This window comes from Protopterus annectens, chromosome 4.part1 (assembly GCF_019279795.1).
Source record: "Protopterus annectens isolate FY-2018-M chromosome 4.part1, PAN1.0, whole genome shotgun sequence".
Lineage (NCBI taxonomy): Eukaryota > Metazoa > Chordata > Ceratodontiformes > Protopteridae > Protopterus > Protopterus annectens.
The window spans coordinates 814,303,407-814,331,311 of record NC_056734.1 but is presented as its reverse complement, the minus strand read 5'-3'; the positions used below and the strand labels follow the sequence as shown (position 1 = coordinate 814,331,311).

The following is a 27,905-nucleotide window of genomic DNA, read 5'->3' as shown; positions in this document are numbered from 1 at the left end:
CTGGAAGGCAGAGCAAGAAGGAGGTGGGCAGTAAGGTATGCAGTGTGTTAGGAAGGAGAATGGATAGATCCACAGATGGAAGGCAAGGCACAGTGGGAGACAGGGGTTTAGAAGAGCAGGAGAGGATCGAGAGTCAATCAGTGGAGCATAGGATACAGGAGAGTAAGTAGTAGATGGGTAAGCAGGGTTCCTGTATTTAAGAGGTAGAGGGGCAAAAGTGTGGATGAATGGGTGAGGAGTGTAAACAAAAAGAGGAAAGCAGAAAATGAGTGAAGAACAAGTAGTGTATAGTAGGGAGGGGACGCCCTCTAGTGGGCTAGAGGAGAGTTGCACTGGGTCAACTAGGAAGGTCTTGGGACTAGATAGGATGAAGTGAAGAGGAGCAGGGAAAGAACTCAGTTAAAGATGGGAGAGAGAAAGGAGAGGGAGAAATAAAATGTGTTTAGGCTGCTGGCTGACCTGGCAGGGAGATAGCTTACAATAATATCAAATAAGCAAGAGTTACAATGGTAGAACAAGTGGCAACATACATTCACAGTGTCCTCTGGGAGACACTTTTCCAAATTCCAAAATAGGGATTGATGCAGCAGAGCAGTATGTCTCTCAAGTAAAAATGTGGATGGAGTAGGTGACCTTGGTTGAATGTGTATGTCCACCCAGGCGTGATCCCAAGGGAAACTATAGGGCAAAACTGGAGATAGGAGGAAGAGATGAGAAGAGTTAGTAACAGTATATTAGTGACAACACCTAATTACCTAAAAAGTAGTAGGCAGATAAGAGAAAAGCCATAAGCATCATACAGTCAGTAAAACAAACAGAAATACAATATCAAAAACAGACAGAAATACAATATCCAGAACTCAGTAGGTCTATCTAGCAAACTAGTGGGCAATTGGCTTCATCAAAAACAGTTAAACTGTGCAAATCATTGTAAAAAGAGAGCAATTCCGTCAGGAAAAAATATAAAAACAAAACTCAGGAGACTCAAAAACAATTCAAGATCACTGTAACAATATAAAGCTTAAATATGCAATGTCAAAACAGAATTTGCAGCAGTTTGTAAAATAATATAGTGACTATTCAACTAATCAAACCAAGCAATAGCTCTTGGTACGACTGTAGAGTATAGTTAAGCATTTCCAGATACAGAATAAATCTGCAGTATGTAGGATAATATAGTAGTATAGTGTTCCAACAGCACATACATCCGTAAAACAGCCAAGCGTTTTAGAGGCAGCACAAACACGTGGAGTTGGCGTGTTATACCAGCGCTAGTCATTAACAAACATACTTTGCGCAACTAAAATCAATTTCGGAAAACAGCCTCAGCAAGCCCTTGTAGCTCACCCAGCGACTGTATACCATATCCCAATCCTTTAATGAGAGTCACCATGTGAAGATCCAAAAACAAACAAACATATATGGAGGGATCTAAGTATGGCCAGATTAGGAGTGAGAGAGCAATGTCGCGCTACGTTCAGTAGCAGCTTCAAAGGGACAGGAACAACCAAATCAAACCCCTAAGCTTAGCGATATAAAAAAACAGTAAATTCTGCAGTTCAACCAGATACGCTTTCAGTATCAGTCTATTTAACAGTGAATCTGCATTCAGGACATATAAATTAAATAGTAGTACCATTTGGTACTTTTCTAGAGGCAGTAAGCAAAGCAATATTTATATTGTACATTGAATAAGTTAGATTCACTATTACACAACGAACGACAGGGTACAATGATTAATACTGTCGTTACTTTTCAAAGGCAGTTAGCAGAGCAGTAGTTGCGTTGCACAATAAGCAAGTTAGGAGTACTCTACACAACGAACGACAGCATACACATAAAAATACTGTCGTAATATAACTATGTAAAGTCTTCAGCAGGTACTTAGAGGGATAAGCCCTGATAGAGGCATTTCAAGTTAAACAAGAACTACTTACAATAGGAGCGTTCTCCCAGTCAGGCACCAGCAGCAGCCATAGCGAGGGTTTAAAAATGGCACCAGAGGGAAGAAGAGAATTTATCACTTCCAGGCGGAAGTAGAGGGAGGGGAGGGGGAACAGGGAATAGAAGCTAGCAGGGACAGACCGGAAGGTCTATAGCCCTACAATGTGAAAGACAAGGGACGTACGAAGGATCGAGCAGTCAAGGGGGAGGGGGAGGGAAGGAGATAAGATAACAGTAAAGGTAGAAGGTGTAGGATGGAGATAACTTGCACAGTATACCTCGTTGGATAGAGGCTGGAAGGCAGAGCAAGAAGGAGGTGGGCAGTAAGGTATGCAGTGTGTTAGGAAGGAGAATGGATAGATCCACAGATGGAAGGCAAGGCACAGTGGGAGACAGGGGTGTAGAAGAGCAGGAGAGGATCGAGAGTCAATCAGTGGAGCATAGGATACAGGAGAGTAAGTAGTAGCTGGGTAAGCAGGGTTCCTGTATTTAAGAGGTAGAGGGGGCAAAAGTGTGGATGAATGCGTGAGGAGTGTGAACAAAAAGAGGAAAGCAGAAAATGAGTGAAGAACAAGTAGTGTATAGAAGGGAGGGGACGCCCTCTAGTGGGCTAGAGGAGAGTTGCACTGGGTCAACTAGGAAGGTCTTGGGACTAGATAGGATGAAGTGAAGAGGAGCAGGGAAAGAACTCAGTTAAAGATGGGAGAGAGAATGGAGAGGGAGAAATAAAAAGTGTTTAGGCTGCTTGCTGACCTGGCAGGGAGATAGCTTACAATAATATCAAATAAGCAAGAGTTACAATGGTAGAACAAGTGGCAACAGATGTACATACATTCACAGTGTCCTCTGGGAGACACTTTTCCAAATTCCAAAATAGGCATTGATGCAGCAGAGCAGTATGTCTCTTAAATAAAAATGTGGATGGAGTAGGTGACCTTGGTTGAATGTGTATGTCCACCCAGGCGTGGTCCCAAGGGAAACTATAGGGCAAAAAATAGGAGCGTTCTCCCAGTCAGGTACCAGCAGCAGCCGTAGCGAGGGTTTAAAAATGGCGCCAGAGGGGAAGAAGAGAATTTATCACTTCCAGGCGGAAGTAGAGGGAGGGGAGGGGGAACAGGGAATAGAAGCTAGCAGGGACAGACCAGAAGGTCTATAGCCCTACAATGTGAAAGACAAGGGACGTACGAAGGATCGAGCAGTCAAGGGGGAGGGGGAGGGAAGGAGATAAGATAATAGTAAAGGTAGAAGGTGTAGGATGGAGATAACTTGCACAGTATACCTCGTTGGATAGAGGCTGGAAGGCAGAGCAAGAAGGAGGTGGGCAGTAAGGTATGTAGTGTGTTAGGAAGGAGAATGGATAGATCCACAGATGGAAGGCAAGGCACAGTGGGAGACAGGGGTGTAGAAGAGCAGGAGAGGATCGAGAGTCAATCAGTGGAGCATAGGATACAGGAAAGTAAGATACTTTTATATAAGCTAGTGATCTGCTGAAGATCTTCATAAGGGAGCATGTTGTCAGATTCTTAAAGGTCTTGGGAGGCAGGTAGCCTATCTTGCTGTTTTCTAGTTGTTTCCCATTTTCTTTCATAGGTTCATAGGCAGGACATGACTGAAGGGCCTAGCCCAATCTCCCCAAAGCAATAACTGATTAAATTAATTGTGTAAGGTCACACAGTAGGCAAATAAAGGCTAAGGGAATCAAAGCCTGGACCGCAGGTAACAGCTCATTAACAACTCTTAACCATAATTCTCTGTGATGTCAGGGCTCTCCTCTCTTTCAGTCTTGGTGTTCATTCACTGCTTTCCCTATTCTGCCTTGGCTCTCTCCCAGCATGGAACCACCCCCCCTTCGGTTTACAAAGACCAAGGTGAAGTATTAATTCATTTCTACTGCTTATACATTACCTTCTGTGATCACCCTCCCATCTTGACATAACTTGATAAGATCTATCTCCTACTTTTTCTTTCACGTAGTATACCTTATGTCATTTATTCCTTTTCTTGATCCCTTATTCCAGCTCTGTTTTGATTTGCACACACAATGTTCTCACATGCTTGGCTGCCCTTTTGCTTAGCACATTATACCTGCACCCCCCTCCCCACACACTTTCCTTTGTATAATCTCTCTAGTCTCCTAATCACTGGTTTCATCTTCCTATTTAACCATAATGGCCTTCTTTAGGTTTTTATATTTTGGCAGTTACTCAAACCGATGTCCACAGCCCTAAGCACACCATTCTTGACACTCTTTCCTTGCTTGTTCACCATTTTTAGTTTGCCTACAGTCCCCTAACTCATTTTGGCCATCTCTTCCAGCTCAGCCCAATTTACCCCTGGCATCCCACATAGCCATCTTTCTTCTGATTTCTTACCTTTTCACTTTAAACCACCCAGAAGTATAATTACTGTTAGCAAATGGCATCTTCATGTGGACATCTTGTCTTACCTGCACTTGCTAGGACAGCATTCAGAATTCAATCTTTTACATTATAATCCTGCATCAGTTGAATGAAACCTCGTGGTTCAAAGACCTTTGTCAACCCCTTTTTCTCCATTTGCCTCTTGAAGGTCATCATTTTTTCAGTCTGATCATGGCAGATTCAGATGTCCCATGAGTGTAATCTCCCTCCCCCACCTCTTCATCTACAGTTTTATTCTGTCCCACTTATGCAGTATATCATTCTCCCAAATCTCCATCTCCATCCTCTGCCTTAACCACAAGGTTGCTTGATATAGGTTCTGACCCCTTAATGATCCCTCTGATCCTTACTGGGGTGGTGTTTCTCTCTCTTTATGAGTGCACATTGGATTCCATTTGAGATCACCAGCACACCCCCCCCTCCCCTCTTTGGCATTCCTAAGTGATCTATACCTAGTTATTCCATGCTGTTCCCTCCCCTCACAATTAATGGCCCATGTTTCTGTGATACCAGCAAAGGACACCATCTCCTTGTACATCACTGTTTGCAAACACAATCTCTTTTCACTTGATACACCCACACAACACACCACAACAAAATTAATTCCTACCACCTTCCTGGGATTAAAGGAGTTGTACTACCAAACCCATAAAACAGAGGAAATGCTTGTTCAATAAAAGTGCAGTTCGCACACAGTGCTTCGTTTCTCACACTGTCACAACACCACCTTTGCTCACGAATTACTAGATGATCATGTGACACAGCCACATTCATCTCGTTTACTTTCCTGACAATTAGTGAACCGTGAATCACAAAACAGCATCTTGATGAACTGTGACTGCATTACTTGTTTATGATGACCTGTAACAAAAACTGTAGCTACATTTGGTGAGTCTTTCTGTACTTCTAACACTTAATTACATTAGCAGACTAATGTAAGCTGGTTTATTCTGCTCGGCTATGCTTAGCAACATAATTTGCCTTTCTTCATTATTCTTTGTAGCCTTCTTTAATATGCTTTCACTTCTCTGCCTCATGCTTATAACTGTTATTTCATTTCTCTTCTTACTATTTCTCCTATTCACAGATATCTCCCATCCACTTTTCTTAAATTGTATCTATCTTTCAAAGCAAACTTCCACAAAAGACTTTAATTTGTGTGCCAAACTCATTATTTCCCCTCACATATAGTTTTTATGTACTGGCACTACTGTCTAGTCACTTCTGCTTGGTAACTCAGCAGTTCAAACATATTTTTTTCAGGGAAGCAGTTCTTAACAAACTTTCCAAATTTCTTCAGCTCTTTTTAATAAACTTACTAACTCTAGTTATTAACTTCTTTGTTCCCTTTTTTCTCTTTTAATTCTGTGATCTGGTGACACTGAACTCAATACCACCCATAAACGCTCCCCTTAAAACGTGTTGACTTCTCTTTCATCATTCTGTCCCTAGGGTACAGGTTTTCATATTCCATACCTTATTTGTTGTAGAATCTGCAACAAGTTAGACACACTCAAAGCTTGGGCTCACATCCACAACCCAGACATTCTTGCCATCTCATAAATGCAACTTTAAATCTGTAAGCAGTTTTTCTTCCACTGAATTCCTGTAGGTATTTTGAAAAAAAGTGACTGTACATGCTTAAAATTTAGAGGAAGAATGATGTCATTATTAGAAAAAAATATTGAACTCTTGCTTTTTCGATTACAGTTCTGATTCTGACCCAGTCTGGCTCATGGTTCACTTAGAGCTTGGTGGAAATATACCATTTTGCATAACTTTTGCTTACCAGCTTACTTTATTTTCTAACACATATTTCAATAGTTTATTTGATCTAGTAGCAAACTAAACTTTAAAGCCCAACTTCAGCCTATCAGGTTAGGCCTTCTTCACAAACTGTCTTAGATGAGTTCCTTTCATGGCCTCAACTGACTCTGTAATCCCATTCACTAACCCCGGTTCTGGAAATAGCTCACCCTTGTACATTGTTGTAATATTTTCAGTAGATATTACTACACTATTGTAATTCCTAATACTCTTAGACTCTTAGTAAACATTGCCCTATCTTATCTACTGTGTTTAAGAAAACAAAAATTCAACCTCTTTTTATTAGCTGCATCCCCCCATGAGGAACCAGGATCAGTTACTGGCCATGATTTTGCAAACTATAGGTGAATTCTCTTTTTAATTTCTCGATATGTTTTGGGCTTCTAATACAATGACTGGAATGGATCCCGTTTTATAAGTCAATACACGATCAGAGTTCATGAAATTAGTATTATTTCAGTTTTTGATGTTAGCCAAGAGTGCTCTTCTCAACACCTGCAATGTACCCAGAATTGCCTCCTTCTTCAGTTCATATGGGGTTATATGCATTGGTAACATATTTAAGTATGCTTGAAAATGATTTTTTTATTAGTCCTGTTGCTCCTACTACAATTACAACTGTCTGGGTATCTTTTTTCCAAATTGCCCTTGTTTCTGATTGCAAATTTTGGTATTTTACTACTTTGGACTCTCAGTACATAACACACTATAATCTTTGGGAGTAACAATTTCTGTGATTAATGCTACTTTTCTCTTTTTTCTTGGACTACTATATCTGGTTTTCTTGCATCTATATATTCATGTGCTTGTACTGGGTTATCCAATGCAATCCAAATTTCATCATTGTTGACAATGTTTTTGGTTCATATTTCCAATGATTCCCAGCTACTTCTAGGTTGTAGATTTGCTCAATCCCCAATGCAATAGTCTTGCCACATTACTGTGTCTTTTAATATTCAGACCCTCAGCTATGACTATATCACACTCAGCAACAAGACGTGCAACTGTTTCCATTTCTGTATTCAAAACCTGCATTTGTTTGCTTCTCCAACTTTTTCAATTAACTTTATAAACCAAAATGTATGTAGCTCACTTTTTTATGCTGCCATTGCTAGCATTTCACTTTTTGGTTTAAATTCATCTCTTCTTAACCATTCCTGCATCAAATCTTGGTCAACATGTGGTTTTACTAGGAGTTTTCTGTACTTGCCACTATATTAGTGGGCTTTACAATTTTCTTTCCTTTGTTTCTGACCCTTTTGCTTATATTCTTTCTTTCTTTTGTTTCATTTTTTTGCACTTTCAGTTGTTGTCTGATTCTAGTTTACTTCTAGTTTGATTTTCATTCCACTCCTTTCTGAAATGCTTTTGCTAAACTAGACAAAGATATCATCTTAGACTTCTTGTCTTCATGCTTTAAAATGTTCGTTATGTTTGAGTCTGATAAGGTCAGAAAATATGTATGCAGTCCAACAACTATAGATCTACATGTGTAGACAGTTCGAGGAGGCCCATACCACTTTCAGACTAAGGGGTACATAATCTTGGTATGCACTGTTTTTTTTATAAATATGATTTTATAAACATGAAAGCATTTTTCTTGTTTTCTTGTTCAATTGATTTAATGCTGTCTGGGACCATTTTTCATAGCATTCTGCTCCTAGTTTAACTCTCCCTGTACTAATTCAGTAACTATCCCTTTTGGCATAATAGCTAAGCTTGTCTTAACCCAGATCTTAAGAGACATATGTGGCTTAAGGATGTATGGAAAAAGATTAGCTGATTAATTTTTTGGGTCCCCCCACCCATACATGCCAGACATCTAGTATATACCCATGACCACTACTCATGCATGCTCCTGCAGCTGAGATCCAATTACAGCCTAACTGTGATATAGGCAATCATCAGGGGATTTTTGCCATGGGCCATAACATTTTGTCTTCCATGCTACTTAAGGAATTCCAGAGGTAGGCCTGTGATGTAAGCCCTAAAGCCCTTACCCTACATTTAGACGATGGCTCCTACTCATTCTTTGGCCCCCACTTGGGATGCATTAGCAGGAGAAGTTCTCATGACACACACCTAGGCCTGATCACTAGAAGAAGAGGCCAGGTATCACTTGTTCTTTCCTCTCCTTCACCATCTACCCCAGTGTCCTGGCGATGAACTAAATCCAGGTCAGTTGGGTCATAGTTTGAATCCTCTCTTTCTATGGCACAGAACCAGACATATGGAAAGAGTAATGCTAACTCACCAAAGTCTATCACTAACATTTAAATGTAAACTCTGGACTGTTGTCAGATTAGCAAAGACCACAACTTATAAGACCCATCAATGCTTTATAGTCACCAAAACTACAGGATGTGGGGTAGATATTAAAAGGCTTCTGGGACAGAGCAGCCCTACTAACCAAATGCCTTAATTTCCTCTTTTTCAGCTTCAGTTCACTCCTTGCAATAGACTGGCAGTTTATTGTTAGATCACTTTGCATGTACACCAGTTCAGCCTCTCCCATCAATAGCTTCTCAACAGACTGTGTTACAGAATCATAAATCATCATTGGACAGCAACCCCCTACGCCGAGCCACCACGAGAAGAGTCTTGGGTTGCTGACCACTAAGTTTGTGTCGCTGCTGCAGGAGGCCAAGGATGGCGTGCTGGATCTGAAACTGGCCACTGATACTCTAGCAGTGAGACAAAAACGGCGAATATATGACACCACGAATGTCCTGGAAGGAATTGGCCTCATTGAGAAGAAGTCAAAGAACAGTATTCAGTGGAAAGGTGTGGGCCCTGGCTGTAATACACGCGAGATTGCTGAAAAGCTGATTGACTTGAAGGCAGAGATTGAAGAACTGGAAAGAAGAGAAAAGGAAGTTGACCATCAGAAGGTCTGGGTTCAGCAGAGCATCCGGAATGTCACGGATGATAATGAGAACAGCAGATATCCTTTTAAACGGCACCAGATACATGAAAGAATTTCTTCGCTCTTTGCGTGTTCTGTTCCTCGTCTAATCTTGTTTGCCTGCTTAGCATGTGTTGGGGTTATGCCTTTTGATTCTGTATCTACTTTTGGCTCTGCTGTCACAGAATCTTATGTGATGCATATTGAGTTATATTTTTATTGTGGAAAACTAGTTTCACAAGCTGAGCTGTGCAACCTTTATAGTTTTCAGATGAAGAAAATGCAGTGTTTTGTCTTGCATTCCTGCAGGGTGTTTTCAGCATCCAGACTTGTGCCGATTTTAGGTCTTGTCATATTAGAAAGGTTTGATTCCAAAGAAAAAAAGTATTTCTAAAGTCAGTCTTTCAATTATCTTTTTGGTAAAAGGAGGAGGGGTAGCCGTACTGTACCCTGATCACCTCTCTATAACTAGTCCAGTCCACCCTCTTTCTCTACAGCTAATTCCTACTTGCCAATTTTAAACTTAACTTTACCACCATAACTGTAGTAGCAATATATATCCCCCTGGGGATATTAACATGCTTGAAAACATCCTATCCCACCTCTCTGACCATCCGTAATGAAACCATCATACTAGGGGCCGTAAACATTGATTGGATCTCAGGTCAAACTCCCAACACTACCTCTTGTATCAACTTGCATGGATTTGAGCAGCTAATCACTACCCCTACCTTTAATAAGTTATACCTTCCAAGCTCTCTTCTGGACTGGATTTTGGTCTCTCACCCCCCAAACCTACCATAAACCTGAGATCCTTCCAAATGCCCTATCACAGTAACCAGAGATGCTCCCCATTTCACCAGATCATTCAAGTTTATCACTTCCTGCAAAATCTCAACCTTCAGTCCTGACTCTTTCATTGACCAACTCTCTAGAATTAACTGGTCTCATCTCACTAATCTCCCCTTAGATGAGGCTGTCCACTCTTTCAACACCACCTTTAACATTCTAAACACCCTAGCTCCTCTCCGCACAGTTAGAATCAAATCTAACACAGCTCCTTGGCTTACCAAATCTACTCGAACCCTGATGAAAAACCGAGACAGGATATGGAAATTAGGGACTAAATCTAAGACCCCTTCTCTCCTACAGACCTATAAAGAACTTGGGAACCAAATAAAGAACATTATCAACAAAGACTAAACAAACTTCTATGCTAACCTTCCCACAACCTAAAATCAGACCCCCAAACATTCTGGAGCACTATCCATCACAAACTGCATCTGGGAAACCCTTCCCCTCAAAACCCTTGCCCAAATAAAACTCCAGAAGAAACTGCCATTACATTTAACAATCATTTTATTGACTCACTAACATCTATAATCAATTCTCTTCCCACCAGGAAAAATGCCAATAACCTCACAATCTCTATTTCTCCTTCCAATCCTTCTTACTCTTTTTCCCCTTAAATCTGTATCCACTAACTATATAAAATCCTTACTCTCCAAACTCAAACCCTGCTTCCCCTCCGCTGATAATCTACCCTCCTATTTCCTACAGATTGCTGAACTCCTTGCTGAACCCCTAGCCTATCCAGTTTCCATCCCAATTAACCGCTCTCTCTGAATCGTATGTCCCAGCAATATGGAAACAATGATTTACGTTACCCATTCACAAGGGCGGTAATTCCTCTGATATATCAAACTTCAGACCAATTGCTATACTCTCTCCCCTCTCTAAAATTCTAGAGAAATGCATTCACAAGCAGGTAATGCAGTACCTTCTAAAAGAAAACCTTCTCTCACACACTCAACACTGATTCCGTCCCAAACGCAGTACCACGACTGTACTAATATCCTTCATCAATACTGTATCTCTGGCCCGTGACAACAATAAACTTGTCTCATGCCTGTTCCTGGACCTCTCCAAAGCCTTTGACACCGTCTGCCATCCTCTCCTCTCCTCTTGGACAAACTCTCCTACTTAAAATTCTCTCCTCCCACTATTTCCTGGTTCTCTAGCTATCTCTCTAACCGACAGCAAGCTGTTAAATGGCAGTCTGCACTATCCCTTCCCCCTCAATGTGCCAATGGGAGTCCCCCAGGGATCCATACGTGGGCCACTGCTCTTTTTAATATTTTCACTAATCTACTTTACACCTCTTGTCCCCACTCTGCACCTCTACAGTATGCAGATGACTCTAATGTCATCACCATTGCAGTTAATTCATCAGACCTCCACTCTACTTCCCAGGCATCTTTCAATGCCATAGAGACATAGCTTTGTGGTGCTGCAGTAGCGTTGTCACCTCGTAGCAAGACGTTGTCCCATTCGATTCTCAGCTAGAGCGTCTTCTGTGTGGAGGCATACGTGAATGGGGCGTGCCTTCATTGAAGGTTGTGTGTCAGGGCTGGTAACCCGGTACGTAAAAATCCACTACCAATCATTAGTGGACCAGAGTTCCGCTGTGGCGACCCCTAACCGGGAAAAGCCGAAAGACCCAAACAAAGAGACATAGCTTTGTGATTAATTCTCAATCCTAAGAAAATTAAGCTACTACTACTCTTTCTCCCCAAGAACCTCACCAATCTCAAAACCATATTTACCATCCTATTAAGCAATAACACCATTACTGCTGAACCTAGCACTAAACTGCTGGGAGTCCTAATAGATGATCAGCTTAAATTTAATCTCCATGTTACGAATTCTATTAAAAAAACTCACCAGAAACTTGGACTCCTTTACCGCAATAAGGTAATTAACCAACACAGCCAGAATAACTCTACCATGCATTTCTTCTTCCCATCCTTCTATACAGCTGTCACTTATTCACACACTCATTACAAAACTTGAAACTACCTGTAATAAGGTGGCCAGATTCACAACAAACCAAACCTGCAAGTCTCACCTTTGCTTATCCCTTAGGCAACTGGACTAGCACGAATTCCCCCATCTGCTCCTACTATTCATCTGCAAATTATCCACTCCATCCTCTGCTTTCTTTCTGCCCTAGCCTTTTATCTGATATATCTGAATATTCCCCGACCAGGACACCACACAGCTCAGACTAAGACTTGCTACAGATTTATTAACACAAAATAAGATGTTTACTTCTATAATTATAACCTTGCTGCATCTTTGGGCCAACTACCCCAAGGAATTGTCTCTTGACCATACCAAGCATTTCAAGCTAGCCACTGGAAGATGCCTAACAAAAAAAAATGGTCCTGCCACTGTAGTCGACCCTACCCCAGCTTCGAATACCCCTCCCTACACCAGTCCTCACTTTTTTATTCATTGTTCTCCCACTATCTCTTTCCCTTCTATTCTTTTTCAGTTATAACCCTCCCTCAATTTCCTCTCCTCCCCTGTCTATCATAACAAACTTTAACCTCTCTGTCTCACTGGTTTTAACCACTTTATCTTAATGCTATTTTTTGTATACATACTGTATACATGGGAGGGTGGCCTAATGGTTAAGGTGTTTGCCTTACAAGCACAAGGTTCAGGGTTTGAGTCTCACAAGGGATAATTGGCTAGGCTTAAAATGGCTCACAAGGGCAATTAGCCTCGAATCTATGAACCTTTATGAACAAGAATTATTTAGGCATTATTCCTTCTATATGACATTGTAACCTAATGTAATTTTCAGAGTATTGTAAATTCAATTTTAACTGTTAAATTTTTAAAGTCGCTGAGGAGCTTTTCTCCCTGGGTCTTCACTGAAAATGAGCCAAAAGCTCAGTTGGACTAACCCGGTTAACAAATGCAAAATAAAAATAAAAAAATAAATAAATAAATAAATAAAGTCTGCTTCCTAAACTTGCTTCACAGTGCCTTCTGGAAACTCTGTTAACACATTTCTTTTTAAACTTCCCTCACCTAACTCTTAGCATATTAACTCCCTTCACCTAAAATGTATTTAAAAAGTCTGTTATTTATGTCTGTCAGATACTTAAATTTATTCAGAATTTCCCTCTCATCACAGTTACTTCCCTGGACTGGAAAACTGATATTGTTTTATGAATGTTAAACCCTCTTAGCCTGACCATTAGTGCCACATGGTTCTTTTATCTCAGTTTTATTTCAAGAAGAGTATTTACAAACTTGTTCTTTATTATCTTCTGATCCACAAGATCCTCAAATAATTCCCACTAAGACTTGTGTCCAGGTTTTAATACCACTACTGCTTTGCTCCTCACTATAAATTTCATAATACGGATAGTGGCCAATGCAGGGGGGCTATTTTCATTGACCTTGTAGACCACTGCCCTACTCAAGCATCTCAATAATATTGCTTTTAGTAATGAACTACTACTTTGGTGACTGCCTTTCAGACAGAAGCATTCACTTCTCCAGATGCCTCTCCTCTTCCACTGCCTTAAAATCTGGAGTTACTCATAGGGCAATACTTAGTCCTACGCTGGTCTCACTTTTTATTAATAGTCTCCAAAATCTCCCTTGTCTCAAAATGATAAAGTTTATAGATATTGTAAACCTGCATGCATTTATTCAAACTGATTTCTCCAAAGTTTGCTTATAGTTTATTAAGAAAAATTTAGTTGTTAATTTATCCAAAACAAAATCGCCGATCTTTGGTAGAGCTCAGAAAGGTCATTCTACTTCTGACTTACGGATCTTTGATACCTAAGATGAGACCATCTCACCTGCTGATATTTAGAAATATCTAAGTCATAAATAGCTCCATCTATAGTCAACTCTTTCTCTTTCCAAAAGTCATACAACTGGCGAGTATTGTCACTTCTGAAGCCTGTTATTTCATTATTAAATATATCCTTATCCCCAAATTTGAATATGCACTACCCTTTCTGCCCTTAAGTGACCTGTACAACATAGTAGGTTTCCACATAGCCCTAAATAAATTTTGGAGATTTAAAAGCCTGTCAGATGCCTGTATTTTTCATTGTTTACTGGTTAATTGTACTTTCTACCTATGAAATACCTTTTTCAATACTTGCATTTACCATCTAGAACTCTCTTCCTCATTGTATGTGAAACGTAATAAATTAAGAAATCTTTCTGTGTTTAAGTACTCCTTTCATCTTGCCTGTTTAACATAAATTAATGCAACTGTTTCTTCTCTAACAAATACACTTGCTGCCACAAATGTATCTTCTCTCATTATATTTTTTAATGTCCTTATAAGTGTTATTTTCTATTGATTTGAACTACTGTTTAATACTTTGCATAAATCAAGGTATTTTCATTCACTTTTTTTTCTGCATGATATCACTGTGTACATTCCCCATGCAGCTGTATCACTTTCACAGTTATTGTTTCATTCTTTCATGTAGCTTATTGTATTTGGTATGGGTTGAGGCTGAAACACAGTTCTTGGACCCATCTACATATCAAGTGAATGAATAAATGAATGAATGAACAAATAATTAAATAAATAGTTTCTGGTTTGCTAACCTTTTTTTTCTCTCTCTCTTCCTTTGTAGTTACATTTCTGGACTAAATATTTTGGTAAGTGAATGTTTATTTGTTCTTTTTTTTTTATTTTCAGACAATAACATATCAGTTTGTATTTTTTTTTATTTTGTTTGCATTATTTTGCTGAGTCTTCTGTGTTTTCTGAACTGAAATATTGTTTCTCTTTCCTTTCTTTCCCTTCTATGCCTGACAGCCAGGAGTCCCTTCCTATTGGTCTCAAGCCCACTAGCTACCCATTGCTTCAGTGACTGTTGGCAATAGTAAGAGCTTGACCATAGGAGCACCATTCAGGAGGCCATTGAAGTAATTAATTTTTGACTGGACTAATCCCCAGTTTGTCTGCACATACTATATCTCACTGAATGCCTGTGCATACTTTCATGCACAAGCTGAAATACAGCTTCTGTGTTACTCACAGCTTGGTGGACTTGTTGTATATCTCATCCTTTGTGCTGCATGCTGAAACACCACCTTCACTGGGTGTAAGTCATGCAATGAGTTGAGCTGCCCTCCCTGCCCCCTGGATGAGTGAGTAGGCCCATACCCCTCACCAGTTCCACCAGTGCTCAGGTTCTCAACTGATTCCAGGTAATCTGGGTCACAATCAAGGCTTCATTCACTTCTGACAAAGAACCAGACTCTAAACTGAAGTTTTTACCCAAAGGCCTATTTGTCCTATCATATTTGTATGAAAGTAAGCTGGACTTTCTTACATTCATGTTTTTTAAGTTAATTTTATATGTCACTACTCAACGTTTGATTTTCTATTCATGTTTTTTAATGTAATTTTATAGGTCATTACCCAATGTTTGATCTACTGTTCATGTTTTTAAGGTTATTTTATGGGTCATTACCCAATGTTTGATCTGCTTTAGAAAGTAATTATACCTTATATCTTTGTTATTCTATCAGGGAGTTCTTTACTTGTGTTATTTTCCTTTGGTTTTCGTTTGCTAGTTACATAGAAAACTGATGCATCATCACAACGCTGTAAATAACGGTAACCTAATGAGTAATCAGATGTGAACTTGTCACGTCTGGCAATTACTGAAACAATCATTCATACTCACTGATATCTTGCCCTGTTTCCTGAGGGTGTATGGCCTGAAGTATGGTTATATAAGTAAGGGTGTGTGTGAGAAAGCACATCCCCATTACACACAGGGACAGATTTCATAAAAGTAGTTTCTGTAATTATACCAATTTTGGGACATCAAAATGCTATAACATTATCACCTTTGTCTAACCAAGTATCTTACTCTATTTGCTTTAGCTGCAAGGATTGTGACCTACAATAAGGAAGCTTTTCTTTTTATTTCTAATTTTGTTATTCTGCAGTATGGTGGAAGTTGTCTTTAAGATACTCCAATATCAGTTTTACTTTTAGATATAGTTACTGATTTTGCTGATTTTGTAAACATTTATATTACCTTTTACCTGATCTGTGTTCTTTAGGTTACTGTGTTACCTGCACTTGCTTCATTTATTGGTGATTACGGAGCTATTACTGTTAGTTTTAGAGAAAGGTGTTGGCTTTGAAGACTGCACAAACTTCCTCCTTCCATTTGCCCAGTTTTCACAGCATCTGTTCTGCACATCATCCAAAGCTGGATAATCTTACTTAATTTATAGGACATTTTTGGCTGATCACGTTTGAGACAAAAACGTTGGTCAATTTTCCTCTTATTATTTACTGATTTATTATTTTTTTATCATATTACAGTTTTCATATTTTATTACTGTTAATTTGACATAGTAGCACCAATATTTTATCTGTTTGATGGCTTTTATTGATTTGGCAAGCACACAGTCTTAATATCTTGCTTTTCCCTTACGTTATATCCTTGAACGTACAGTTTCATTCATTGATCTACTGTTTATATTTTGGCTTTTATTAGCTTATTAACTGGCTTTTATTAGCTTATTAACTTTTTTAATTAACTTGAACCATCTTATCAGTTTTTCCAATGTATTCATCTGACTATTTTCTGCTGAATGAACCAATGGTTCTAATAGTTTAAGATGTTATAAGGGCATGTTTTTGGAACATAATAATAATAATAATAAAAATAATAATAATACTAAATCACAGGTTGATTGTTGCTCCCCTGGCATCTTGGGGCTTTTGGATGGGAGCTGAATTTGATCCATGAACTTTGTAGACACTGCCCACGTTGAACTATCAGACTCACTAGCCACCATCGGTTGTGTGTGATGTTCTCATGGATCCCTTATTCCATCTGGAACAGTTAGGTGGGATCTGCTTATCTAAAGGCCATACAAGGGCTATGTATTATAATGCCAGGCCTCTCTGTAACAAGCCAGGAAATGTTCTCTGACTTGATCCAGTTCTGTGATCTGGTATTTATAATGGAAACTTGGCTTGATTGCAATTTAATTTCCATCCTTGTGGCTATTATACAGTAAGACTTTCTTGGTCAAGGGTGTTGAATAATAGAGAGAGTGAGGGGGTTTGCCAAATTGCATCACTCATCCTTTTAAATCATCAGGGAGTGGGCTGCTGCTGCAATGTCATTTAAGCTTGCCATTGGTGCAAGAGTAGACTGTGACTACTTCATCGTCTATCATCTCCCAGTAGTGTGAGGTTGCTCTTTTAGGAGTGTATTGGCTTCTTCATCTTCTCATTGTTGCCAGGTTCCAAATGTTTGGTTTTGGGTGACTTTATAGGTTCATAGGTTCATACTAGGCTATCTGCCCTGGGGCATTTATAAGCCTAGCCCGATTGTGTTTGGCTTACGCCACCCCTTGATTTGAGTATACTGTGCCCTTTTTAAAGTTTAGTTTACTGTGCCTCTGTCTAATAGTGACACGGAAGTAATCCCCGGGACAAACCTACGATCCCCCATCCACTCATCAAGATTCTTCTTGAAGAGAGTCAGTGAGGTGCTCTGCCTAACATGAATTGGAATTCTATTCCAGAGCGAAGGGAGCCTCTGGGTTATGAATCTGTCCCTCCAGCATGTTCTATTTATTTCTGTGCTGAGGTTCAAGTCCCTTGAGCGCGTGGCTCTAAGGGATTTGGATTTACTGAGGTGGAGCATGTCCATTAATTCTGGGTTGGACATAGCTTTATATGTCAGGCATAGATCGCCTTGAAGTAGGCGGTATGCAACTGAGTAGAGCTGGAGTTTTTTTAACCGAGCAGCATATGGCATCTGTTTGAGTCCCTTGATCCTCCTGGTGAGGTACTTTTGGGGTCTTTCTAATTGCTGCAGGTGTCGGGTAAGGTACATCCCAAAGGGAGCATTGTATTCTATGATGGGCCTGATGAGGGATGAATAAAGGGGCACGATTACCTCTCTTGATCTAGATGTGAATCCTTTCATGATGAGGTGGGCTATGTAGAAGGTTTTTCTAACCACTTTGGCAATGTGGTTGTCAAAGGAGAGATTGCTATCAACTTGGGTCCCCAGATCCCTAATTACTTTCTCTGTACTTAATGGGTTACCACCTATGTGGTAATTTGTGGGCACATTGTTTTTGCCAAAGGGTATGACTATACACTTTTTGGCGTTTAGCTTTAGACCATGGCTCTGGCACCAGTTATCCGTCTCTGCGAGACCTTTTTGAAGGATGTTTGTGTCTGCTAGAGAGTTGATTATGGCGCCCAGTTTGCAGTCATCTGCGAACTTGGTGAGCCATAGTCCTCCCACGTTGGCCTGTACCTCAGGAAAAGTAAATACTGAACAAGAGAGGTCCCAGGACAGAACCTTGTGGGACGCCACTTGTGACCGGTTTCGAGTCTGACATGACTCCAGCAACTCTGACTCTGTGGGTTCTGTCTTTGAGCCAGTTTGTGACCCATCTTGTGACATAGGGGTTTATATTTAGGCTGGATAGCTTATGTATGATGCCCGCGTGGGGTATTGTGTCAAATGCCTTTGCGAGGTCCAGATAGGCTGTGTGGACTACCTTCCCTTCATGTATGGCCTTGGTGACTGTTTCGAAGAAGTCAACCAGGTTCAAAAGGCAGGATCTGCCCTTGAAGAAGCCAAATTGGGTAGGATCTAGTGTCTGTAGGTCCCCAATGTCTTTGTTTATGAGTTCCATGATGATCCTCTCTATAGCCTTGCAGACTAGGCTAGTCAGGCTTATAGGGCGATAGTTTCCAGGTTCCGCAGAGGTGCCACTTTTGTGGAGTGGGACCACTGTTGCTGTACACCATTCTTTGGGCACATATCCTGTAGTGAGGTTGAGATTGTACAGCAGTTTTACTTGAGGGATTAGTTCTTCTTGGAGTTCATGTAGGACGCAACCCGGGACGCCATCTGGTCCCATGGAAGCAGTGTTTTTTGCTTTGGAGAGGGCGGCCTTCACCTGAGCATCAGAGATGTTTGGGAGGCTGCACTCTGCCGGGATAGATACTTGCTCTTTTGGGGGGAGGGGGTGGAGAAGTTTGCACTGAACCTGTCTGCCAGGATATAGGCGATGTCTGTGGGTTCAGTGTATTTTTTGTCATTTAGAATCAACTCAGAACAAGTCTGGGAGTTGCATCCCAGGTTCCTAACATAACTGAAAAAAGCTTTATGATTGTCTTTAGTGTCCTGCGCAATTTTTCTCTCGAAGCTGGCCTTGGAGGATTTTATGAGGGATCGTAATTTTTTGCTAGTACTGATCAGAGATGCCTTCCCTTTTAGGGATTTTGCTCTATCATGTAGTAGCTTCCTCCTTCTGTTGTACTGTTTATTTATGGCTGGGGTCCACCAGACTGCATGCCTGCCTTTGGATGATTGGGTCTTGATTTTGTTTGGGATAGCATGATCCATGCATTCCTGGAGATGTCCGTAGGAATGCATATATCCTGTAAAGGAATCCCTTTGCATTATGAATGGGGCTGGGCTTCCTGATATTATTCCCTGTGCTTCTTACCAACTTGTACATGCTGTGGACAGTGTTTCAGCTTGAAGACATGACTAATGACTTGCTGATTGAGCCAGCCACTTGTCTTGGTGATAGTCTTGCTCATTTTGTGTTCAGACTGCCCTATATTGAACCCCCTTTTCTAGGAATGGTGCATAGAAGTAATTTTAGTTTGATTACCACAGACCTACTTTCTTACATCTTGCTTTCAGTCCTTCAGCAGAGCAGTACATATGATTAATATATGCTTATTATGGCCCGTGATATAATTGATAATATCTGACTTCTCTGAATCTGTTTGCTTCCTATCTTGTGTGTCTATACCTCTCAACTGCACAGCTTTTCGCAAAATGTCCAGATTTTTGCCTCATATTTTTGGTCTATTTTTTGTAAAGTTATGGTTTTCTGGCAAATTAGTGGTAAATCATTAAAGACTGAAGTTGGAAATAATGACAAACATTTGAGTTTCAGACTTCATGCCCTTCAGAAAATTGATGCTAATGCAAAACCTATTATTCTATGAACTTTTTAAGTTTGTAAGAGCAATATTTAAAAATTGTTCGTATTTTTGGACCTTTGTCCCACTTTTATTTATGGCTTTGTCCAGATTTCTTGCTCTAAGAGGTTGAGAGGTATGTGACTCACTTTGTGGCAAATGAGCTAGGGAATGTCACTGAGTTCTATAAACATAGGAAGGCAGGAGAAGAGACTTGAGCACCGTCCGTAGCTCACCTCTTTGCTTGAGACAGACTTTTACTGAATGAACGCTGTTCTACATATTAGGCAGAGATTTCCTGGAAGAAATCTTTGTGTTTGTCTCTGTCCATCTCTGCAACAGCAGCAGACCAAATGATCTTTTCCTGGCATTGGAGAGGCTGTATTGCCCAGCATGCCTTACCACCCAGAAAAGTTTTACTTCTGTTCTGGTAAATGTTAACTTACTGTTTGTTTTCTGCCTTTAAGCTTCATTGATCGTATTGGGTGTTACTCACATTGTGGTTCCAGGGAAATGGTAGTTTGAAAGATTTCTTGCCAGCTGGAGCTGGAGTGCGTTTTCTATTCCTGATTATGATGATTTTACTTCACATTTTTTCCAGTATGCACCCAGGTACTTTTGGACTCAAACCATACCACACAAAACTGGTTATTTCCTGCCTGGATGTCCTTAGCTCTGTTCTGTTCTTTAGTAGATTGTTTCTTCCACTATCTCTGAGATTTTTCTGTCTGTTCTTAATGAGGTTTTGGTTAACAGATTCCAAGGAAGATGGGTCTACATTCTCATGATAAGGAAAGCTACTGCCCAGTTGTGAACATCCCACTCATCAGTAAGATTGTGGATGCAGATGGATTCCAATGTTAAAAGAAACAACATCTATGGTCCATCCCAGTCTTGATTTTAGTGAAGACTCTGCACTGAGAAAGCCTTCGCTAGTGTATTTAATTATCTCCTAGTGGTGAGAGTTCAACATTTTTGTTTAGCTGTAGTCATACTGTCTTATTGGCATTTGACACTGTAGACTTTGAGATCTTTCTGGATCATTTGCAGTACTACTGTGGTCTCTCAGGTGTGGCCCTAGATTTGTTTATCTTCTGTTTGCCTTTTTGTTTACAGCGAATAGCATCTAGTGATAATTGTTCTTCACCATACCGTTTTACTTGTGGTGATTCACAGGGGGTCCATTTTGGGTCCCTCGTCCTCTGTGTACAGGCTTTAGCTAGGTGGCATTATTTGAAGAATTGGCTTGCAGCACCACTGCTATGCTTATGAGATGTAGTTGCTCTTATGTTTTCCATAGGACATTGCATCTGCTGATAGCAGTCTTACTGACAGGATGCAACCGAAACAGGATGATCTTTAATCAGTTGAGATTCAGCCCCTGCAAAGATGGTTGCCCTGGTTAGTCATGATACTCTATGAGATTTCTCTATTCCAGCATCATTTTATGGGGGGGTGGGGGGTGGGGCAGCAGACTTAATTCATGCAAAAGCTGGTATTCTGGGGGTGATTTTGACAACAGGTTGACATTTATGGACCAGACATCAACTGTTGTCAAGTCTTCTTGCTTTTATCTTAGGAACATTGAAGGATCTCTTGGTGGTTCTCTGTAACTTGACCTTCTCTCACTTGGACTGTTTCAGTTGATAGTAGATATTAAGCAACAATAGTTTGACAGTGAGTTTAGGTGGGGAAAGAGATCAATGCACTCTTTATCAAGGGTGGTATTTATTAAATGGCAGAAGTTCATACTTGTATGTGCGTACGGTAAGTGGGGTTGGGGAATATATGTGTGTTTATGTGTTAAGGTTAGAATAATGGCTAGACAAGGTGACAAATTTAGTGGTATATGTGTGCAAGTGTTTGCTGATTAGGGTTACAGTAATGGCTAGGTAAGTAGATTTAATGGTACGTGTGTGTGTGTGTGTGTGTGTGTGTGTGTGTGTGTGTGTGTGTGTGTGTGTTTGTATCTTGTGCAGTGGTGCTGCTAGGGGAAAGTTTTTTTTTTAAATTAACATGAATGGTTAGGGTTGGGGTTAACACACATGAGTAAGGTGAAGCCACTCTGTCTGCCTTACTTATGCATGCTAAGCCAAAATCTGCCCGTTTCTAGACCTAGCACTGCACATTAACTTACATAATCCCTTTATCACTAGTATTGCTACTCAAATAAATCTGTCCTGAAGTGGTTGTTATAGTTAGGGTTAAGTGATCAGAAATCAAACTATTTGTTTTTATTTTCCATTTGCTTGATTTTCAATATTTTTTGTTCAGATTAGTTTGTTTTCGAAGTGTTGGCATGGATCCATTGAGATTTGCTGCTTGTAGACTTTGATGAAATGTATAATGTGTACAACTCTGGTGCATAATTTCATATCCTGGGAATTTGTGGGAATTTCTTGTTGCCAACATTATAGACATTATTCATAGTCTGCAGTGGCTGCTGGTTAGATCATCCATTGCATTACAACACCTTGATCATGGTTTAACTACTTCAGCATAACCTCCACCCTCAGTGTTCTAGAACTACTGACTTGGTATCAAATGTTTTGTGCCTTATGTTCTCTCTCCATATGGATGTTGGTGATACCAAGAGAGCTGTAGATAGAGTCTCCTGGAACATGTTCCTTCTCCAAGAAGGGTCTATATCTTTGGAACTTGGTGCCAGAATGGCCAAGGGACTCCCAGACACTAGTTGGCTTCAAGAGTTCCATAAAACATATCTCTGGCTTATAGTACATGGCATGGCAATTTCCCCGCATGATCTGCATTATTGTTTTAACATTATTTTTATAGTTATTTTATTGGTTATGTTCTACTTTTTAATGTCTTGTTTCTTAATTTATACGCTTTGTCATTTGATTTTTACAGTGCTTAGTTGTTAAGACATTTAATAAATTGAGCATGAACTCCAGTACTCTGTCTGATTTTATTAGTTCCATGCTGCGAAACAGACCTTTATGGCCCTTCTGTCTTGTTATATCAAGAAATGCGGCCTAATGCTTGCTTTTATTAACAGCGTACACAAGTGACTGAATGCCCCACTCCACACACACACACACACACACACACACACACACACACACACACACACACACACACACACACACACACACACACACACACACACACACACACACACACACACACACACACACACACACACACACACACACACGATGAGTAGTAAAGACAGATTGTAGAAGATCTATAACACATTTCTAAAGCAAATAAAAGAGAACATGCATAGAAAGGCAAAGTGTTGTGCAGAGAGGCTATAAAACCAGGCATGGATTGGACACATATGGACAAAAAACTAACTCAATCTTTTTAAATGCATGTCAGAAGAAATGCATTGAAGTGAAAAAAAAAACATGTTGTGGTGAGACCAACCAGATATGTTATGTTGTTACTCGACTTCCTTAGCTTGTTTTACTTATTCTTATAACTCAGTCTACCACTCTGTCACAATCTTCATGATAATAAATGATAATGTCTAGATTGATTTGGGTCCCATTAATCTGGTAGTAAAGTCATCTTCCACCCATCCTTCTCCTTGCATCCAGCCTAGAGACATCATCAGTTTCCAGTCTCTGGATGCCACACATCTGGCTAAGCAAGCTAACACATTTAGTATTTCCTAGCTGTAGCCCTGTCGTATTGACCCCATGAATCATGCTTTTGGTAGTATTAATGATAACTCAACAAATTATTTTCCTGTTCTGGATGTTGAAGGTCCCCAGATGCATTACCAAGCCATTTGAAGAGTTGAAAAAAAGCAGCCTCCTTGTGCTCCTTTCCAGGCTTATACCCCATGGGATAGTAACCCCTCCCCCCACCTTGTTGTAATTTGCAAAGACATTAATAGAGTTTTCCATGATCTGTGAAAAGTCAGAGTTAAACATGTGAAAAAGCCTGGGCCTAAGATTGATTTCTTGTTATCTATACCGACCTACCACCAACCTCCAGTATCTTCTCCATACTCTTTAACTAATTCTCCATCCACATGCAAGGCTTATTAACTGCTCTTATCTCACTAAATTTTGTACGATAATTCTGGTGATGGACTGATCCAAAGCCTTTAGTGAAGTCCAAATAGACCATATTCACAGGATTGACCCTGTCCACTTCACTGATGACTAAAGTCACAAAAATTGTACAAGTTGGTATGATGTGCTGTAAATCCATAATGGAATTCACTGACCATCCCATTCTTAGGTTCATAAGTTGGTACTAGGCTATCGGCCTTAGGGCCTATGCAAGCCTAGCCATAACAATTCCCTGGATATTTCTTCCCACAATATTTACTTCCCTGGACCCCTGTCTAGCAGGGTGACTGACGTGATCCCTGAGGTGAATTTCCTATCTCCCATCCAATCATCAAGGTGCCTTTTGAAGAGGGCCAAGGAGGCACTCTGCTTGACATGTATGGGTAGTCTATTCCAGAGTATGGGGAGTCTCTGGGTCAGGAACCTATCCCTCCAGCATGTTTTGTTCATTGTGATGACAAGGTTTAGATCCCTGGAACGTATGGCTCTGAGGGATTGGGATTTCTTTAAGTGGAGCATGTCCAACAGCTCAGGGTTTGATATGGCCTTGTATGTTAAGCAGAGATCACCTCTGAGTAGACGATATGCCACAGAGTAAAGCTGGAGTTTTTTTAGATGTTCAGCATAGGGCATCTGCTTTAGGCCTGTGATTCTTTTAGTGAGGTATTTCTGTGGCCTTTCCAGTTGTTGCAGATGTCTTGTGAGGTACATACCAAATGGGGCGTTGTACTCTGTAATGGGTCTAATGAGGGATGAGTACAGTGGGACAATGACCTCCTTTTTTCTGGATGAAAAGCCCTTAGTGATGAGGTGTGCCACATAGAAGGATTCCTGACTGTTGTGGTGATGTGGTTATTGCAGGTGAGACCACTGTCCACCTGTGTCCCTAAGTCTCTCATCACACTTTCAGTGTTTAGTGTACTGCCACCTATGTGGTAATTCATGGGTACATGTTTTTTCCCAAAGGGGATAACTATACATTTCTTGGCATTAAACTTGAGCCCATGGCTCTGGCACCAAGCATCTGTTTCTGTAAGGCCCTTTTGTAGAATATCCACATTATTTGGGAATTCAATAATGGTTCCCAGTTTGCAGTCACCCAAGAAGTTTGTTAACCAGAGTCCCTTAGTGTTAGCTTGTACTTCAGAGAAGTAAATGCCAAACAAGAGCGGTCCCAGGACTGAACCCTGAGGTACTCCACTTGTCACCTGTCTGGAGCTGGATTTGGAGTTGGCTACATTTATAGTCTGGGTTCTGTCAATAAGCCAGCTGGCAACCCATCGAGTGATGTAGGGATTTATGCCCAGCTTAGTAGGTTTATCTATGATTCCAGTGTTGAAGACCTTGGTTAGGTTCAGATAGGCTGTGTGGACCACCTTACCCTCGTCCACAGCTCTGAAGACTGATTTGAAGAAGTCAGTCAAGTTCAGGAGACAAGATTGGCCCTTCATCAGCCCAAACTGGGTGGGGTCCAGTATTTGAAGGTTGCCAATGTCTTTGTTTATAAGTTCCATGATAATGCATTCCATGCCCTTGCAGATCAGGCTCATCAGACTGATGGGACGGTAGTTCCCAGGATCCAAGGTGGATCCCCCCCTGTGGAGTGGGATAACTGTAGCTGTGCGCCACTCAATGGACATGAAGCCTGAGGTGAGGCTATGATTAAACATGACACTTAGGTGAGGTGCCAGTTCATTTTGTATTTCGTGTAGTACACAGCCCAGGATGTCATCTAGTCCCATGGATGCTGTATTCTTAGCTTTGGAAATGATACCACAGTATAAGGGCAAAATGATTGACTTCAACAACTGGCTAAGCTTCTGGTGTCATTCAAAGGGGATCCAGTATCTGTCTGCCTGGGATGACATGATCGACAAACCACGATGCTTTGCCAGAGATGGTCTGCACCTGTCGCCCCTGTGATTCAGGTTACTGGCTAAAGCTCTTGCCACCCCTATAGAGCCTTTTTTTAGGCAAGGTTCAAAGGACAAAACCACCACTGTAACAGATACAAGCATGTAAAATCTGAAGGGAATGCTACTCAATGCTAGAAGTCTAAACCTCAAAATGCACTCTCTCGAGGCACTCCTAAAAATGGAGAACATTGATATCTGTGCAGTAACTGAAACTTGGTTCAAGGCTCCAAAGAGCACCCCTACAATACCAGGCTGCAACTCTTACCATACTTTTTGGCCACCAAACCAAGACTGAAACACTAAAGGTGGAGGAATGTCCATATTCACACCTCCAGGCTAGTTGCCCAACACAATGCATCTGAAATTCTCCAGGTGCAACTAACACTAGGTAAGACTGCAATCCAAATTGTAGCTTGTTACAGATCCCCCACCATGCCACAAGATTCTCACAAATATTAAGATACAACCAAACTCCCTAATACTGGGTGATTTCAACTACCCTGCCATTAACTGGGAAAACTACTCCCAGGAATCTTGTGAAACTTCTCTTTGGGACCAGTACCATCATTTTCCCACTATTAACTGCACTCTTACAAGTGTGTAGGTCCCCAAGCTGCTTATTTATTAATTTACTGCTTTGTTTATTACTTGTATGTACAGTATGGAGGGCATGATAATACAACTTAGATGTATAAGAAGGAAGTTAGTAAAGAATACAGATTAAGTGATTTAAATAAAATATGTATTTTTGTACAATGAAAGTTTTTGTGTCTCCTTCTCTTCCTTAGATGGTGACCAGTGTGACCCACATCCCTGCTTCAATGGTTCCTGTATTGACCAAATTGGACGATATGACTGTGTGTGCCATGAAAACTATGAAGGAAAACACTGTGACTATGGTAATTGTAAAGCATGCATTTTTGTTTAATACCAGTGACCATATTTGAGGTCTGAGTGCCAGACGTAAGCAGATCCGCTGGAAAGGGTGAATACAGCTAATGCTCAATTTTACTAAAACAGAAGATAACAAGCAATGTTGTCAAACAGCAAAAGAAAGTTACCAAACGAAAACAGTCCTTGAACCAAATAAAGAATCAGATGCAAAAACCAGAGAATACAAGAAAAAGAAAAAGAATCTGGTTCCACACAGCAGTGAAAATCAATATGTCCTTTATTGTAGTAGGTAAGCACTTTCTCAGAATAACATCCGCTTCATCAGACCAACCAAATAAACACTAAAACATCCAATCAAAAATCAGATAAAATGTGCATCATAGCTAAAAGCCCTGTGATAAAATACATCTGTAGAATATATAGATCGTTAAAAAATTGAATAAAACAGACTAAATGAACAATATGTACTTAAAACTGGTAACAAATACAACAGTAAAAAATAATAAAAGCTGGACTATTGAAACATATATGATAAAATATTAAAGGAGACAGTCGTAAGCAGATCAGCTGGAAAGGGTGAATACAGCTAATGCACAATTGTACTAAAGCAGAAGATAACAAGCAATGTTGTCAAACAGCAAAAGAAAGTTGTTGGACTAGGATTGATGTAGAGGGACAGAAGGCAACATGATTAATGGATGTAATTCTCACTTACAGTGTGAAAGAACTCAGAATAGTGATATAAGGGATGCTGAGAGCATGCCGCAGAGTAATGACTACATTCAACATCATTTCAAAGAATGGAAGGGGTATTATATTAGATATGGCTTCACACCATGTCTGGCTAATGAACCTCTGAAAATACACTACTCAGGCCTCTCATCATTTCAAGTTAGTGTATCATAAATGGACTAGCTTTCTGGATATCAGCCAGACTGCTTCATGAACACATGGACACACCGGCTTTTACACATCGCCTCACAACCATTTATAGATGGAATAGAACCTGTAATTATTGAAGTCACCAGTGTAAATAGAATTATTTTGCACAGATCACAATTGTAGCATGTTAAATACTACATAATACTGTTTATTATCTAGGTGACCTGAATATAT

General features: G+C 40.3%; 2 protein-coding genes across 2 annotated transcripts in view; both read left to right on the top strand.

Moving 5' to 3' along the window:
• Nucleotides 1-27,905, top strand: part of PROC (protein C, inactivator of coagulation factors Va and VIIIa) — a 216,663-nt gene that overhangs the window by 89,113 nt on the left and 99,645 nt on the right. The window contains exons 4-5 of the mRNA XM_044070580.1: nucleotides 14,562-14,586; nucleotides 26,684-26,794. Coding sequence (XP_043926515.1) covers nucleotides 14,562-14,586; nucleotides 26,684-26,794 — 136 coding nt within the window. The remainder of the gene's footprint in view (nucleotides 1-14,561; nucleotides 14,587-26,683; nucleotides 26,795-27,905) is intronic.
• On the top strand, nucleotides 7,622-9,490 carry LOC122801430 (transcription factor E2F4-like). The gene is made up of 2 exons (XM_044070938.1): nucleotides 7,622-7,639; nucleotides 8,759-9,490. The coding sequence occupies exons 1-2, from the start codon at nucleotides 7,622-7,624 to the stop codon at nucleotides 9,488-9,490; spliced, it is 750 nt and encodes a 249-aa protein (XP_043926873.1).